This window comes from Amyelois transitella, chromosome 9 (genome assembly GCF_032362555.1).
Source record: "Amyelois transitella isolate CPQ chromosome 9, ilAmyTran1.1, whole genome shotgun sequence".
Taxonomy (NCBI): domain Eukaryota; kingdom Metazoa; phylum Arthropoda; class Insecta; order Lepidoptera; family Pyralidae; genus Amyelois; species Amyelois transitella.
This window is the reverse complement of record NC_083512.1, coordinates 50001-67814: the sequence shown is the minus strand read 5'-3', so window position 1 is coordinate 67814 and position 17814 is coordinate 50001. Positions and strand designations below refer to the sequence as shown.

The 17814-nt window shown below is 42.2% G+C and overlaps 2 protein-coding genes across 2 annotated transcripts; one reads left to right on the top strand and one right to left on the bottom strand.

The window, feature by feature from the left end:
• The first annotated feature begins 1055 nt into the window (after positions 1 to 1055).
• Positions 1056 to 7266, top strand: LOC106130269 (proteoglycan Cow). Its single transcript, XM_013329077.2, has 11 exons — positions 1056 to 1181; positions 2409 to 2469; positions 2764 to 2866; positions 3297 to 3470; positions 3568 to 3787; positions 4051 to 4129; positions 4220 to 4318; positions 4439 to 4537; positions 5185 to 5367; positions 5628 to 5768; positions 5859 to 7266. The coding sequence occupies exons 1-11, from the start codon at positions 1086 to 1088 to the stop codon at positions 5957 to 5959; spliced, it is 1356 nt and encodes a 451-aa protein (XP_013184531.2). The 5' UTR covers positions 1056 to 1085; the 3' UTR covers positions 5960 to 7266.
• Positions 7267 to 7547: 281 nt separating this feature from the next.
• LOC106130262 (uncharacterized) lies at positions 7548 to 12468 on the bottom strand. The gene is made up of 5 exons (XM_060945799.1): positions 12216 to 12468; positions 8942 to 9546; positions 8514 to 8575; positions 7865 to 7974; positions 7548 to 7743 (listed from the first exon to the last, which is right to left on the bottom strand). The coding sequence occupies exons 1-5, from the start codon at positions 12442 to 12444 to the stop codon at positions 7712 to 7714; spliced, it is 1038 nt and encodes a 345-aa protein (XP_060801782.1). The 5' UTR covers positions 12445 to 12468; the 3' UTR covers positions 7548 to 7711.
• Positions 12469 to 17814: the final 5346 nt, after the last annotated feature.

The window sequence follows — 17814 nt, the reverse complement described above, 5'->3', positions numbered from 1 at the left end:
TTAAATCTTCACGTCAGAGATTTTTGCGTGCAAGAATTCAAAAATGATAGTACTATCTTGAATGAGCCCAAACCCAATTAGGTATGTATCTCCTGGAAATCGAAAAACCAAGTTAATGCCAATCCTACTAGCACGTATTATTTATCAAATGCGACTTTCACTTGCCGGTGAAGGTGCCGCACATAGGTCTGACTAAATATTTTACAGCTTAATATTCACATCAGCATGAATACCTACCAATTAGGTAGGTGTTCGTTTATTAATGCATAGGTGTAACCTTCTTCGCTGTGGTTCCCGGCACCAATATAAAAAAAATCTCTTTCCGAAGGATGTCGTAAAAGGCGACTAAGGTAAAGGGCTTATAAACTTGGGATTATTACTTTAGGTGATGGGCTAGCAATCTGTCACTCTTTTAATCTCAATTCTATCATTAAGCCTAATACTTAGTTGAACGTGGCCTGTCGGTCTTACAAGACTGCTGGCTTTGTCTACCCCGCAAAAGATATAGACGTAATTTTATAAATGAGTGAATGAGGTACCTTCTTATGTAAGTCTTGTAAGCCTAGTACTCTACCAATGTATCACTTCATCACAACTTAGGTACATAAGTATTATAGTAAATCCCTTATTTCTTTGTCTGTATGTATGCCCTAATCTCAGAAGTGGTGGACAGATTATGCTCCTGTTTGAAATGTTGGAAAGATCGTTTTCTGAGGAAGGTTTGTAAGTACCTACCTATCTATAAATGCTGCCCATGCGAAGTAGGGACGGAAAATGAAAAAAAAAGAAGGGAATCCGCATCCCGGGTTCTTGCTGCATCTGACCGGTTTTTATTATAAAAAAAGAGTAATAACATTTTGAAGTCAGGATTCTCGTGATCGAATGAAATTCCAGATTGTTTACAAACAACGTCAGGTACTCGTATGCGATAATGGATAAGGTCGGAAGAGGGCTTGCATCTAAAGCGGTGGAGCCTGCGGCGGGAGGAGAAAGGTTTAGGAGGGCGCAGGCGCGGGCAAGCGCGGAGCGGCGCCGCGGCAGTGCGCTCCCCGACGGCGGGAGAGAGGCTGCGTGTCGAGCGGAACATGCGCGCGCGAGTGTGGGCGGCGGCGGCGGCCCTCGGCGCCGTGCTGGCGGTGGCTGCGGCGCGCGACCAGGACTTCGAGTTCGACGACGATGCGGTGAGCTCTCCTCCCGCCCCTCCGCCACCCGCGCCTCGCAGAACTGGTCCAGAGACCCGCGGGCGAATGAAGGCTGCTAAGCCGAACGCTACGATTTATGATGCCATTTTGTTTTTTAATGTTATTTAAAGAAATTGGCATAATCATGTCCTATGAAAATCACAATAGATTTTTTATATACTTTTGTCACAATTATATCAATTGGTATGATTATTCTTATAGATTTTATACTTAGTTCAGAATGTTGTGCGAAGTTTGCCCGCATTATATCTACTGCTTGACCTCACTTGTGTACATGTATAGTTTTGTAGGTATGGGTGTAGCCCATGTTATGTACAGCCATAAAGGTTTTACCAATACTCGTTGTGAATGTCAACTGTACTGTGAATAATACAAGAGATCCTGCGCGTAAGAGCGACCCGCTCGTGCAGCAATAAATAACTTATAACCTACTTACCCGTAACGTCATAAACTTTAATTGAATTTGAGTACAACCATTCCCTCAGGGTCTCTCCCACACTTTTTCAAATGTAAGACTTAATATGCCCAGCCTACCGATGGCTACGGCGAGGACATATTTTTACACAAAAGCCTGCTTGACTTTCAGCTTCATACGAAATAGTAAAACTGTAGCCTATAGTTGTTTATGAAATCGAAGATTATACATTTATAACTGAGTAGATGGGTTTAGTTTAATTTTTTCGTGGTCGATGTCATTGTCAAACAGTGTAGGATAGGTATACTTGTCAGGTTCTGGAGCATATAGTGATAGAGAGTGCAATTGAGAGGTAGAGGTATGTCTTAATTCTTACCTCCCTTTCGCGTTTCTGGCAATTCTAAGATTTACTGAAACCTTACTAACACTGAACAATTTACTAGATTTCACTATCTAAGACATCCCTCCATCTTTAAGACATCAGAGTACCTACTCAGTAGCCTTTAGCAACATCTAGGTTGGAGCCAACCGATGCCGTAGACCCTGAACGATCAGGGTGGTGCCGTGTCCACTTTCATTTGCTGCTATGCGCTGACCAAGATATCCTTACTAAGGTTTATGTGAGACCACTAGAGGTTCGTTTTTACAGCGATATACAGCGTGACATTAAGGTTAGATTTAAAACATTGTCTTTCAAATTAACTTTCGCCTTTAACTTCACGGGAGTGTAACAGAAGTGCAATGTAAAGTTTGAAAAAAGTTGCTAATACGGTATTTTCGGTTCATTCCAGGACGCAAGCGCTGGCGCAGCGCATTCGCGGCGACCTCGGCGCTACATTTACGACCCCCACAGTCAGTACTTCCATATTTAACCGCAACTACCTAACTTTTATAAACGGTGAAATATATTTGTATAACTTTCTGATTGTTCCTACCTAACCTACGGCGTTACTTAAATAATTCTAAGATGAAAACAATACCTTTCATCAAGTAAAAAAAAATCATGACAATTTCCAACAAGACAATTCTTGTGGGATTTGTCATGAAACTTTTCACTGGTACAATAAAAGTAAACGATTTATCACAAGCATTATGTTTTCACCGTTGAATAGTTACTGTTGACACAGAATGCTTGTGTGACTGCAGACTCCCTGTGCCAGTCTCTGATATGCAAGAAGCGCGAGGTGTGCTTGCTGCGGGACGCCTTCACCGCGCTGTGCGTCAACAAGAAGGACGCGCTCCGCAGAGGGTGAGCCAGCTTGTCAGTTACTGACAGGTCACATTTCATTTGTTTTGGTACTAAGTTTATGATAGAAACGATAGAAAGTCTTGATAGACTTTAAAGTATATTGAGCGTTAAACTTGATACACTTCATAGAACGTACGGTGCACTTGATGACAGATTACAAATTAAATTGCCGTCAGGTTAATACGAACGTAGGAATAAAAAAGTAAAAAATAATGTTAGTCAGTTTTACAGTAGGTATCAGTATGATGTCATGTCTTTTCAAGCCGAATGAATGCGGTAACTTTAAATAGAAGCTAACAACTAGGCTGACTAAAGTCGTTTTATTGTAGTTTACAGAACACTAATTACTTATTACATTTTCGTGTATTTTGTGTGGTTTTTTTACAGTCGTATTTATTTTCCACATTAAATTGCACAAAAATAATTTTAGTGATGTTATTGTAACATCGACAACGACCAAGAGTATATGGGACGAAGACGACGCCCCGCCGAGCGGAGCGGCGTGGCGCGGCGACGGCGACGACGACGTGTTCTACGACGGCGGCGCGCGCGTCGACGCTCTCGACGCTCCGGATGTGCCTGAACCGGAATCCAAACCCGAACGGTCTGTATCCGATTGATATACTTATAATAACCACAGCAGAATTTCATTTTCATATTGACCTGCTCCAAGACCAATAGCGTTTCATGTGTGTGCTCAGTTGCGTGGGATGCCCGGCCCGCGTGCGCGCGCGCTTCCTCTGCGGGTCGGATAACCGCACGTACTCGTCGCTGTGCCGCCTCGACCTCCACAACTGCGTGCGGCGCCCGGCGCGCCCGGTGCAGCCCGCCTGCCGCGGCTTCTGTCCCTGCGCCCCCCGGCCTAGGACCCGACCCCGGAACAACGCACCCGCGAGGGCTCGTAATGACGACTACGATGATGTGAGTACTCGATTCTCGACTCAACAATTATGCCCAAAGATAACTCAGGAGCTTGAAATCTTGAAAAAAGTGTGTTTTAAATGCTCCATACCTATTACTCTACTTACTACTACTACTCCCTTTGGCCAAATCTGAACTAGATGCGTGTACACCTGGAAAATAACTATGCCATTGCGGTGTCGAATCGACCGTTTCTTTGCCTACCCTACAATCTTTGGGATATTTGCAAAATGAAGTCGGAATTCTGAATGTACTCGTTTCAGGATTGGAGGCGACGAAAATCAGACTCGGGCCACAATGAAGTACTTTCAGAGCGATCATCTCGGCGGCGGCTATCCCAAGGTAATTTTGATCATAGGTTATAATTACGGCTTGTTTATAACTGCGCATTGCTCTCTGTGATTTGTGATTTTAAACTAATTGATTTTCCAGGATCCGAGGGATGTGCGCTTGATAAAATGGCAAACAGATTACTAGACTGGTTTTCGGTACTAATGGAGGAAGCCGGGGCGACTACGGGGCCTGAAGAAGGTATTTTTAATTTCGTATTTTTTCTTTCCTGTTGTTTGTTTCGTAGCAACTAAAGAACTAATGAAAGACAAATTATTTGACGATTGGAGAGTAAATGTTTACCTACTTACTTGTTGACAGGGTTTCCCGCGGACTGCAAGCCCGAGGTTCGCTGGATGTTCTCCCACCTGGACACCGACGGCGACGGTTTGCTCTCTGCTGCCAACCTGTATTCGCTCCGTGAGTGTGTTTTCGATGTTCTACTTAGTTTGATGCGCATTCCGAACATTTCTCCATCGTAATTATTTGGTTCAGTTCTTACCTTAGTGGCCACCAGCAGTCTATCCGTATTGATGATAACCTATCATCGTGTTGTCATATCTCGGCTGGAGTACCTACCTCAAGGCGGCGGCGTTCTCTCTCCTTTACTGTTCGCGGTTTTAACATACTTATCTATATGTCATAACATAACCTTCGGTCTTGCTACCATCTTTATGCGGATGATTTGCAGATTTATTGTCACTCTCCCTTGGCTGATTTACATTCCGCGATGCCCAAGGTGCCAATTGCAATGTGCGTAGCACGGTCACCCTACGACTAAGATTACCGAAATCCAACACTTATTTTTACTCCCACTCATTCACTGTACAGGCTGTCCTTATTATGTGCTCACTGCATTATTTATTTCGATCGCTCCAATTCCAATCTTCTGTCTGGTTTCCTTCCACCCAAAGGTTGACTGGAAGAGATCGCTTTAGCGATAAGTCCGCCTTTGTGTTGTTATTGTGAAAGGGTTCTATCTATTATTACAAGAGATTGAGTAAGTCATTCGTTAGCTTATACCGATATGACTGGATTTATCCACTTATGCAAACATAACTTTCCAGGGCACGACGATCGCGAGCGCTGCCTGCGGCCGTTCCTGTCGTCGTGCGGCGGCGCGGGGGGCGAGGGGCGCGCGGGGCGCGCGGGCGGCGCGGGGGTGTCGCGCGCGGCGTGGTGCGGCTGCCTGCGCCGCGCCGCGCGGCCCTGCATCGCGCTCGCGCGGGCGCACCCCGACCCGCATCCCGGTACTATATCAATATATCGATAACTTCTTGTTTATATTATGTACATCGTAAGTATAAATTGTCGATATTAAAATTTGGTACTTTTTGTGTGTGATCGAATTCCTCTCGAACCTTGAGAAAATGAGGAACGATCAACCTCCGGCTTATATCTGAGCCATGAAACTATCTATTATTTTTGATATATCTTAGCAAAATTATTAGAAATCGGCGCATGTTTTGTCTTTGCTTCCGACATCGTCCGGCGCGGCGCCGGGCCGCAGGCGCGTACGTGCCGTCGTGCGACGCGCGCGGGTTCTACCGGCCGCGGCAGTGCCACGCGGCGCTCGGCGTGTGCTGGTGCGTGGACCCGCACGGCGCCGAGCTGCCCGGCTCCCGCGGCAAGGGCGCGCTCCGCTGCGCAGGTCACTACACACACACACACACACTCACACCACACACACTAGACAACAGATCCTAAAGTATATCCGCGACCCTCCCGGCTGTGGTTGCAGGCGACAAGGCGGCGCCGGCGCTGAGCAACGAGACGGCGGAGGGCGCGCCCGCCGACGACGAGGACGCGCCCGCCAGCGGCGACGGCGAGCTGCGCTTCTAGTCGGCGGTCACTCCGCCCCGTAGGTGGCGCTCGAGAGTTACATTTCTACAATTGACGGTAGATCTACTTTCAGAACGGTAATTAATCGAGCGTCAATTTTTTTAACGCTGGTAAAACAGTAATCGCGACTAAAATAGACCTTAGTTTTAGAACTCAAAGAAAGAGATGAAGTTGTAGACCGAGCGCTGTGGTCTAGACGATCTAGGTGTAGATGTGGACGTGTTCCCTAATTTATTATCAGTATAGAGCTGACGACCACCTATGTACTAATTTAGCGGACACATTTACAGCGTTGACTAATATTGAAGTGTTAAAAGAATGTTCGTTTACACACATGAATGGAAAGACTATCAATTCGTTTGTGAATCCTAGATATGACAACGTCGACAATGTTATTCAACTAGTAGATTCACAAACTAAAGTAATTGTACTCATGTACCTACTTAAATTTTGTTATAAATTAGATCTCGTTAATGATCATTGTTTGTGATATTTGGTTTACACGGCATGTAACTTTTTGCGAATTAGGAAATTAAAATTTTATTTGTAGATGCAGAAGATATTTCTAAGTAATTATAGACCTACAAAATGCGTACGCCTAAAAGGGCCTAAAGCCAATGAATATTACCGTCCGCACGGGAGACGCGAATGTTGTAATGAATGGCCTTTTAATTTCCGGTGCTAAAATGCACCAACACAACATTATAATGTTTGCAATACATAACATAATTTCACTTCTTCCAGCGTTAGAAAACATTCCCTTACTCCATTACCCAGTCAAGATAACTATATAAAATAAAATAAAAGTACATAATATTTTTGGAAGGCGCTGTATAGTCGGCTCCGAGCGCGTGTACTCTACTAAATGAAATTATTATGATTGTTGTTGCTGATGTACAGTGTATCCTAACGTGTAACTCTGATATGGTAACTAAGCTTATGAATTTGATATTACTAGTTAATCATTACGTAGAGATAAACATTTACTATTATTTAGTTAAGTAACAAATATCTCCGCGACTGCAGCAAATTGGATGCCCTTACAGAAGTACAAATGTAGAAGGAAGTTTCTTTCAGTCGTAACTCGGACCTGGATTTCTGACACGAGTTCGATTTAATTTCGCCAATAGCGACTTAAAATTACTAATTAACTTTTAAACTGTATTGTAAAAGTAGGCCTATAGTTTGATTCTGACATTACGATGTGTTGTAGTCTGTGGAACAGTTCGTGCAGCGGCGGCGGGCTGTCTCGCGATCTTATTATACTAGATCATTTGCACTTTTTTAAATCTCAAACACTGTAGGTTCTGTAATAAAGCTATTATAATATAAATTTGAGTTTATTTTCCTATCCTCATCATTACATTTAATCGTACCTACATACCTATTGGTATCAACAATAGTACATCTTGATTAAGTTTCTTTTTTATCTTTGACGTAGATTGTGACTGACGCCACGATAAGATTGAGTATTCTATTTCTACAACTGATGGCTAAGACGTTGCGAGGAAAAGACGACAATTTTGGAAAATAAACTGATTTCGGTCGTTTTTCTAAAACAGAGGAATTTTGCGAAAAAAACTGCGAGTTTTCAGAAATAGTGTATTTTAACACGTTTTACATTACACTTATATAATATTCTCACTTAGACCCTAGCTTAACGACATCGTCGAGATGCGAGTCAGCAATAAATAAACAGACGGGCCGCAGGAGCCCGCTCACGACACGACACGGCGGCGCGCGACGGCCGCGTTAGATGTTCGACACGAAGTGCCATTTGTCCACTGCAAAAAGAAATGAAAATACATCATGTTATTATTAATTCAAGCATTATTCGCATACATTATTTATGATTTGAATCACACAAGTCCGTCCGACTGAGCGCGGCGGGTCGCGGGTACGCACCGTGCGGCGGCGGCGCGCGCGGCAGCCCGCGCGGCGCCGCGCCCGCCAGCAGCGCGCCCGCCTCCGCGCGCTCCACGCGGCTCGGCGACCACTGCAGCGACACGTTGGTCCTGCAACCACGCCGCGACACTTAACTTTAATTACAATGTTTTATATAAATTAAACTTCGGGAAACAAATACATTGTTTTTTGATATCGAAGGGGAAATCCTTTTTACGGACAACCCTCCGGGTCCTATACCAGCCTACCCACCCCTCCGTGCGCTCATAGCTGCAACCGACTCGCTAATGGACTATTTCTCACAGCTACTTCTCACTTGAGCTACTTCTAATTTGGACTATTTCTCATAAGGGCTATGTCTCAAGATTTTTAAATTGTTCATTGGATGTAGTGTCTTTAAGTATACAAACATGTTTACTCGTTCATAAGAGATCAATTATTATTTTTTAAGCGATTATTAGTGAGTCGGTTGCCGTAATGAGTATTTTCCCTATACGCCTAAACGATTCTTTTTATCCTAAGCAAAATATATAAAATATATATAGGTACTTTAATTGAGAGATTCCAATCAAAATCTGGAGAATAAAATATAATTAAGCACATTTTAAACTTTTTTAGAAATAAGTAATAGAAAAGAGACAACGCTCACTTGCAGATATCCGCAGCGTCTGTGACCTCGCCGCTCGCCAGCGCGCGCCAGAACTCGTGCACCTGCAATATGACAATAGCCCTATGTTACTCACCAAAGTATAACATTTATAAATATGTATATTAAAGACGGTTTTATTGTTAAAGAAAGAAACAACTGAACCGGTAGAATGCTTGATCTAGATCTATGAGAAGACAAATGTATATTCCATGATTAATAGGAACAAACAGTACATAGATACTTATAATCACATCTCTATCCCTTACAAACCAACCGTCTTGAAAAGACTGACAGGCTACGTTCAGCTGCTTAGCTTGATGGTAGAATTGAGTTTTAATTTTTTTTGTATCCATGATCCCCACGGTACAAATAGTAGCATGTTTCAATATGCCCAATCCACTTAAATAACCTGAGTAGAACGTAATTACTTCGTCAATGACTTTGTAGGCGAACTCTTTGTCCTTGGCCTCCCCGTCGAAGGCGAACTGGTTGACGGGCTTCCCGTCGGGCACCTTGTAGAGGCGGAACCACTCCACGGTGGCGCGCAGCAGCCCCGGGAACAGCCGCTCCACGTCCGCCACGCCGCGCAGCGCCGCCGCCGCCGGGTCGCGCGCGTCCACGGCCACCAGCTTCCAGTCCGTCTCGCCCTCGTCGATCAGCGCCAGCGCGCCCAGCACCTTGACGGCGACCACGTCCCCGCGAGCCGCCACGCGCTGCCCGATCTCGATCACGTCGATGGGGTCGTTGTCCCCGCGGGCCTGCGTGCCGGGGTCCACGTGGCGCGGGTTCTCCCACGTCTGCGGCAGCGCGCCGTAGTTCCAGATGTAGCCGTGGTGCGGGAACACGTTGCTGACGAAGCGCAGCGCGCCCTTCTTCACGTCCTGCTTGATGGGGTTGAGCGGCTCGCTGAGGCTGATCTCCATCTTGGCGTTGGTCCAGCGCGGGACTTCCACCACCATGTTGACGAGCCGCTGGTCGCGGTCCGCCCACAGCGGGATGTCGTGCAGGGGCGATATGGGGCCGCTCTCGTCCTCTGAAACAAATGGAGTTCTTTTATTTACTTGAGCTGAATTCTTTGCAACAAACTTACCAAACCATGTGATGAAACTCCTTTATTCTGTGAAGTTACCCTATTCCCTTATTTTATTAATTTACATGTTTCTCCTGAAGATATAGTATATCTATGGGCAAAATTTCATCAAAATTGGTCCCTAGTTTGAGTTTATTCATTACACACAAAAACTCAAATTCTTTCTTTCATGTAGAAAGAATTTGAGTTTTTGTGTGTAATGGGGTGCCTGATGTAGTAAATATTAAAATCATTCTATAAGCATATATTTATGACAAGAGAGTTATGAAAATGAAGTAAAATGCACCCCACGCTTTTTACTCCGATTTAAATTGTTTTGTTAATAAATTTAATTTTGTTATAATTTTAATCCGAGGTAATTACTACTACAACTGACTATAACTGATTGTTCGACTTGCTACTACTGAATTCCTTTGTCATTAATTTTTATTTTCTATTTTTTAGTTTGATTAGCAATAAAAGCGTAGTTTTTTAGTTTTTTTTAAACTATTATTTATTTTCTATTTTTTAGTTCGATTAGCAATAAAACGGGTAGTTTTTTAGTTTTTTTATACTAACTACTACTAGTTAGATTATATTATTGATTATATTAGAACATACCTCATCCGCCTTTACAACCAGGAACGCAACAATGTTTATCTGAAGACATCGTGGCACTTTTGTTGTAAAATCTGTCTTTCACAAAAACAAACACAAACTTGGGAGTCCTATCTCAAATAATCAGGCACTTTTTACAGGAGTCCTATCTCAAAATATCTGCACAACACAGTGAACACAGTCAGAGTCCAATCTCAGATGATAAAATCACACGAATATCCGGAAGAACAAAGCACGACTCAACGGGAGATTCCAAACTCCAAATAACGACAAGTTATCAGCACAAAACAAAGTGCAAATAGGTAAATACACAGGCACCGGTAAAAAAAAAAAAGAAAGAAAGTTTACAGGTGTTCGAATCGAATTCAAAACTTACTGCAAAACTTATTTGACATAAATAAACTGTCACTCATTTTCCAAACGAGTATTACAGTGTTGCTATTATAAATAGGCAAAAGATACCTAATGTTAATTCAAGAATTGCATTAATATGTTAAATACGTATTAAATATCGCAAAGTTCTGTAGGTAGTAACTTTATTCTTGTATTATTGTAAATTTAATTGTTAAATTTTCATTTATTACTTTTGTTTTATTATTTATATATTTTTTATTGTTTTAAAATATTCTACTAATTCTACTATTGTTTCTAATGGTAATTCTAAATGGAGCGATGCGATGAAATAAAAAAGCCTCAGGTTAATAGTAACATTATATGGAAATATATTACATTTTATTTGGACTCCTTATACGTCAGAACTTCTCGGTTTCTTGTATGGAAATTGCTAGCTCTGTCTCTCTTACTCTCCTACGAAGGATCTAAAAATGAATTTATTAATCCTGGCAGTTTTAATAAGGATAATGAGTAACTCTTATCAAAATATTGCATTGTCATCGGTCCTTAATAGTGTGCAAAGTTCCAAGTTGATCAGACGTTTAGAAACCAGTGAAAATTAACGTCAAAGATTCCATTACATACATACATACATACCTACATACATACATACAACCCAAGCTAATAAAAGCGTAGTAAAAATAAATTCTGTCATGGCTTTTGGCTTGCTTTAGTCAAAGCAGATTCTTTTATGATAGTTGGATATTGATGAATAACAAACCAAATGACACTCAACAACACTCTTAAGCTATGAAGAGTTTCACCATGGAAATGAATTTATTTATATATTTATGTACATCAAGGAAATTAAGAATAAAACTTTAAAGAGAAATTCAGTACAAGGGCACTACTTATTTCTTGAGAAAATTGTTCCAGCAGGCCCACAACAGGAAAATGTAAAGAAAGGCATTGGCTTGTGTACATAATAATTAAGATATAAACTCACATAAACTTACTGATATTAATAAACCTAAAACATATTATCTAAATACTTTGATATTGTAATTACACAACCATCACTGCTCTAGCAGCAAATGGTTACCAGCTATACTTCTTACTTGAAGGTGTGGACTTCCGGTTCAATTCCCGAGTTCCTGCATTTACATGGTACTTAAAGATAAGAACAGATGACCTTGTCTTGTTTATGTTACCACCAACATGATGATAAACATGCATTATCTGTATATTCAACTTGTTGTAAATAAGAAATAAATAATATGTAATTTAAGTTAGTTGAGAGTTAGAGCAAACTAGTTGTTAGGAAACCAGTGATGGAAACCACATTTTAAAAATACGTAACAGTTTTATAAGTCATGTATGTGGCATATTAGCTGACTCAATCTGTGTAATCTGTCCAGCATATATTAATTTTATCTAAAACTTCAAATGACCCGCAAGGTCAGTAAATCATTAAACATTCCAATTTGACACAAAACTATTGAGTTAACTTGTAGAACATACACTACAACCATGATAACGAAATAGGTCCAAAGATCATCATTGCGTATCTTGTTACCCTAAGTACTACGTCTGGAAGATTGATCTTCACTATTAAGCCAATGATAATAAATTCCCTAATATATATTGAGATCATTGGCTGTTTGCTTCCTTCTTCTACTTACTGAAATAGACCCGATAATCTGGCGAGTAAGCCGATCCTCTCTCTTCCGCGATGTACATTCTGGCTGCTCTTTTGAGGTGATGCGAAGTAGCCGAGGAAGCGAATCTACTGCGGACTGCACTTATAGCACTGGTGTTGAATCCGGCACACAGCAGTGATTGCCTCGTCACCGATAACCAAACCGGAATTGATCGAGCCACCAAAGCGGCCGCGCAACGTGTTGATGACATTTCGGCCGGTGTTTATTTGACTTCTATGACTTGACGTTTAGTTTGACAAATGTCAGAGAGGTATTTTGTTACAGGTATTTTCACTCATAAAAGAAACTTGCCTAAGAACAAAGACCATATTGCCTTGTCATTGGTAGAATAATCCCAATACTACTGTTATTTTCATTGACGCCTACATAGTATAATTTAACATTTATTATTCGAACAAAAACATTTAAGAACAATTATAAACTATTGTGTGCCGTGTGGTTCCCGGCACCAATAGAAAAAAGAATAGGACCACTCCATCTCTTTCCCATGGATGTCGTAAAAGGCGACTAAGGGGTAGGCTTATAAATTTGGGATTCTTCTTTTAGGCGATGGGCTAGCAACCTGTCACTATTTGAATCTCAATTCCATCTTAAAGCCAAACAGCTAAACGTGGCCTGTTAGTCTTTACAAGACTGTTGGCTCTGTCTACCCCGCAAGGGATACAGACGTGATTATATGTACGTATGTATGTATAAACTATTAATTAAAATAAATATAAGAAATGACTTCATAAACTATTACATGTATCATACAGTAAGACTTTGAATCAATGAGCTATATTAAAATGTCGGAATCACTATCAATAATAGAATGCAGAACCGCATTGGAATGAAAATATTTTTTTAAATTTTTGTAACAAATGGTTAGCAATATATTCAATGACCTAGTTCTGTCGCTAGATAGGTACCTACGTAGGTACGCGCCGCTCTGTGCCGAAACATGGCACAGCACAGATATTACATAGCTTTGCTCTACCGCGCCGCATCTCAACCCTACCCGCCGAGAACCCTGCACGCCCCGCTCGCAGCCCGCCCGCCCCCGCCAGTCAAGTCAATTAGTCGCCCACACGCATCTGTCACGAGACCATTGTGCGCAGGGGCAATTTTTCTTGTAATTGCCGCGAACCGGGAACATACGTCATGTCGTAGGTATTCTTCGCGAAAGTACAGTAAAGGTACTACGAAATGGTTCGAATTAAAGAGTATGTATTTACTATGTGTTCGACTGTCATTTTAAGTGGAGAAAATGAACATGAAGCGCGTAGAGACTAAGAGTATTTCCCGCTCTCGTGTTCAGGGAATATCAAATGCCACGATTCCCTTATCCTCGGGACAATTTTGCAAGTGGACCAGCTGCTCGTCGCTCGATCGTCGAAGAGAAGATGAAATCCTTGAGTAATGCGAAGGATACGGTGAACGATAAGGGATATTGCAACTTATGGATCTAGCTTGATTACTGACAATTTTCGTAATTAGTTATGGTAAGAGTGAAGCGGTCAACGAACTTCGCCGCCCGGCCGTAGTACCTATGTATGTAAGTACCTACCTGTCTAGTCTACGCGCAGCTGATTATTCCGCGAAGCTGTGTCTCCGATTTTCGGGGTATTTTAAGAACATGTATTTTTTATTTACCTTATTGAATAATTTCCTTGAATTAAGCTAACTGGATTCAAAGTCTATCTGTATACCCTATGCCCGAGTACTCTCGCTCTACTCACGTCGTTCGACATTCTGTAAACAAAGAAACGTAAACAAGCTTCGATCGTGTGTGTTACACTGGGTATAATTTACTTTAACCATACCTACTTAGTTGCATTTTACGAAATAGCCATAATAAAAAAATTAAGTCCTTGGTCGGTTTTAATCTTTCATAATTTTTTTTATTAGATGCTTTTTAATTTACGTAAATTACGTGATTGCTTAACATCAGCTCCTTTTCTCTCTATTAGCTCTTTTCAAGTAAGCTTAATACGCTGCTGACTGTACCTTCTAGTTTTAACTAGTCACAGATATAGATAAATGCGCATAATGCTCATTATAGGGGCCTTTGCCATATACACCATTATTTACATATTACCATAACTGCAGATTTTGTTCCTTTGATTTTTGAGATGTTCCCTGGAATATCTTCTTAATTAATGACCAGACTTTAAACTAACTCTATGTGACCACACGAATAGGTACCATTCTTTCATTAATGTAATTTAAAGCAGAAAAGCGGACTCCCGGCCAAGTCCGGAAAGTGCAACTAGGATAGAAACATGCCAAGTGAGAAGAAACACTTTTAATTAAATATTTTAAATGTTAAACTAGCGCGCATTTACTACTATGACTTCTCATATTCAATTTTACAAAATGTCATAAGATGGCGCTGAACACTAAATAAAACGCGATATTGACTCGCAATACAAAATATACAAGTAAACGAATATTACCCGGGCGGTGGGGTTAGGTTTAAATCGGTGGGGTTAGGTTTAAATCGGTGGGGTTAGGTTTAAATCGGTGGGGTTAGGTTTAAATCGGTGGGGTTAGGTTTAAATCGGTGGGGTTAGGTTTAAATCGGTGGGGTTAGGTTTAAATCGGTGGGGTTAGGTTTAAATCGGTGGGGTTAGGTTTAAATCGGTGGGGTTAGGTTTAAATCGGTGGGGTTAGGTTTAAATCGGTGGGGTTAGGTTTAAATCGGTGGGGTTAGGTTTAAATCGGTGGGGTTAGGTTTAAATCGGTGGGGTTAGGTTTAAATCGGTGGGGTTAGGTTTAAATCGGTGGGGTTAGGTTTAAATCGGTGGGGTTAGGTTTAAATCGGTGGGGTTAGGTTTAAATCGGTGGGGTTAGGTTTAAATCGGTGGGGTTAGGTTTAAATCGGTGGGGTTAGGTTTAAATCGGTGGGGTTAGGTTTAAATCGGTGGGGTTAGGTTTAAATCGGTGGGGTTAGGTTTAAATCGGTGGGGTTAGGTTTAAATCGGTGGGGTTAGGTTTAAATCGGTGGGGTTAGGTTTAAATCGGTGGGGTTAGGTTTAAATCGGTGGGGTTAGGTTTAAATCGGTGGGGTTAGGTTTAAATCGGTGGGGTTAGGTTTAAATCGGTGGGGTTAGGTTTAAATCGGTGGGGTTAGGTTTAAATCGGTGGGGTTAGGTTTAAATCGGTGGGGTTAGGTTTAAATCGGTGGGGTTAGGTTTAAATCGGTGGGGTTAGGTTTAAATCGGTGGGGTTAGGTTTAAATCGGTGGGGTTAGGTTTAAATCGGTGGGGTTAGGTTTAAATCGGTGGGGTTAGGTTTAAATCGGTGGGGTTAGGTTTAAATCGGTGGGGTTAGGTTTAAATCGGTGGGGTTAGGTTTAAATCGGTGGGGTTAGGTTTAAATCGGTGGGGTTAGGTTTAAATCGGTGGGGTTAGGTTTAAATCGGTGGGGTTAGGTTTAAATCGGTGGGGTTAGGTTTAAATCGGTGGGGTTAGGTTTAAATCGGTGGGGTTAGGTTTAAATCGGTGGGGTTAGGTTTAAATCGGTGGGGTTAGGTTTAAATCGGTGGGGTTAGGTTTAAATCGGTGGGGTTAGGTTTAAATCGGTGGGGTTAGGTTTAAATCGGTGGGGTTAGGTTTAAATCGGTGGGGTTAGGTTTAAATCGGTGGGGTTAGGTTTAAATCGGTGGGGTTAGGTTTAAATCGGTGGGGTTAGGTTTAAATCGGTGGGGTTAGGTTTAAATCGGTGGGGTTAGGTTTAAATCGGTGGGGTTAGGTTTAAATCGGTGGGGTTAGGTTTAAATCGGTGGGGTTAGGTTTAAATCGGTGGGGTTAGGTTTAAATCGGTGGGGTTAGGTTTAAATCGGTGGGGTTAGGTTTAAATCGGTGGGGTTAGGTTTAAATCGGTGGGGTTAGGTTTAAATCGGTGGGGTTAGGTTTAAATCGGTGGGGTTAGGTTTAAATCGGTGGGGTTAGGTTTAAATCGGTGGGGTTAGGTTTAAATCGGTGGGGTTAGGTTTAAATCGGTGGGGTTAGGTTTAAATCGGTGGGGTTAGGTTTAAATCGGTGGGGTTAGGTTTAAATCGGTGGGGTTAGGTTTAAATCGGTGGGGTTAGGTTTAAATCGGTGGGGTTAGGTTTAAATCGGTGGGGTTAGGTTTAAATCGGTGGGGTTAGGTTTAAATCGGTGGGGTTAGGTTTAAATCGGTGGGGTTAGGTTTAAATCGGTGGGGTTAGGTTTAAATCGGTGGGGTTAGGTTTAAATCGGTGGGGTTAGGTTTAAATCGGTGGGGTTAGGTTTAAATCGGTGGGGTTAGGTTTAAATCGGTGGGGTTAGGTTTAAATCGGTGGGGTTAGGTTTAAATCGGTGGGGTTAGGTTTAAATCGGTGGGGTTAGGTTTAAATCGGTGGGGTTAGGTTTAAATCGGTGGGGTTAGGTTTAAATCGGTGGGGTTAGGTTTAAATCGGTGGGGTTAGGTTTAAATCGGTGGGGTTAGGTTTAAATCGGTGGGGTTAGGTTTAAATCGGTGGGGTTAGGTTTAAATCGGTGGGGTTAGGTTTAAATCGGTGGGGTTAGGTTTAAATCGGTGGGGTTAGGTTTAAATCGGTGGGGTTAGGTTTAAATCGGTGGGGTTAGGTTTAAATCGGTGGGGTTAGGTTTAAATCGGTGGGGTTAGGTTTAAATCGGTGGGGTTAGGTTTAAATCGGTGGGGTTAGGTTTAAATCGGTGGGGTTAGGTTTAAATCGGTGGGGTTAGGTTTAAATCGGTGGGGTTAGGTTTAAATCGGTGGGGTTAGGTTTAAATCGGTGGGGTTAGGTTTAAATCGGTGGGGTTAGGTTTAAATCGGTGGGGTTAGGTTTAAATCGGTGGGGTTAGGTTTAAATCGGTGGGGTTAGGTTTAAATCGGTGGGGTTAGGTTTAAATCGGTGGGGTTAGGTTTAAATCGGTGGGGTTAGGTTTAAATCGGTGGGGTTAGGTTTAAATCGGTGGGGTTAGGTTTAAATCGGTGGGGTTAGGTTTAAATCGGTGGGGTTAGGTTTAAATCGGTGGGGTTAGGTTTAAATCGGTGGGGTTAGGTTTAAATCGGTGGGGTTAGGTTTAAATCGGTGGGGTTAGGTTTAAATCGGTGGGGTTAGGTTTAAATCGGTGGGGTTAGGTTTAAATCGGTGGGGTTAGGTTTAAATCGGTGGGGTTAGGTTTAAATCGGTGGGGTTAGGTTTAAATCGGTGGGGTTAGGTTTAAATCGGTGGGGTTAGGTTTAAATCGGTGGGGTTAGGTTTAAATCGGTGGGGTTAGGTTTAAATCGGTGGGGTTAGGTTTAAATCGGTGGGGTTAGGTTTAAATCGGTGGGGTTAGGTTTAAATCGGTGGGGTTAGGTTTAAATCGGTGGGGTTAGGTTTAAATCGGTGGGGTTAGGTTTAAATCGGTGGGGTTAGGTTTAAATCGGTGGGGTTAGGTTTAAATCGGTGGGGTTAGGTTTAAATCGGTGGGGTTAGGTTTAAATCGGTGGGGTTAGGTTTAAATCGGTGGGGTTAGGTTTAAATCGGTGGGGTTAGGTTTAAATCGGTGGGGTTAGGTTTAAATCGGTGGGGTTAGGTTTAAAT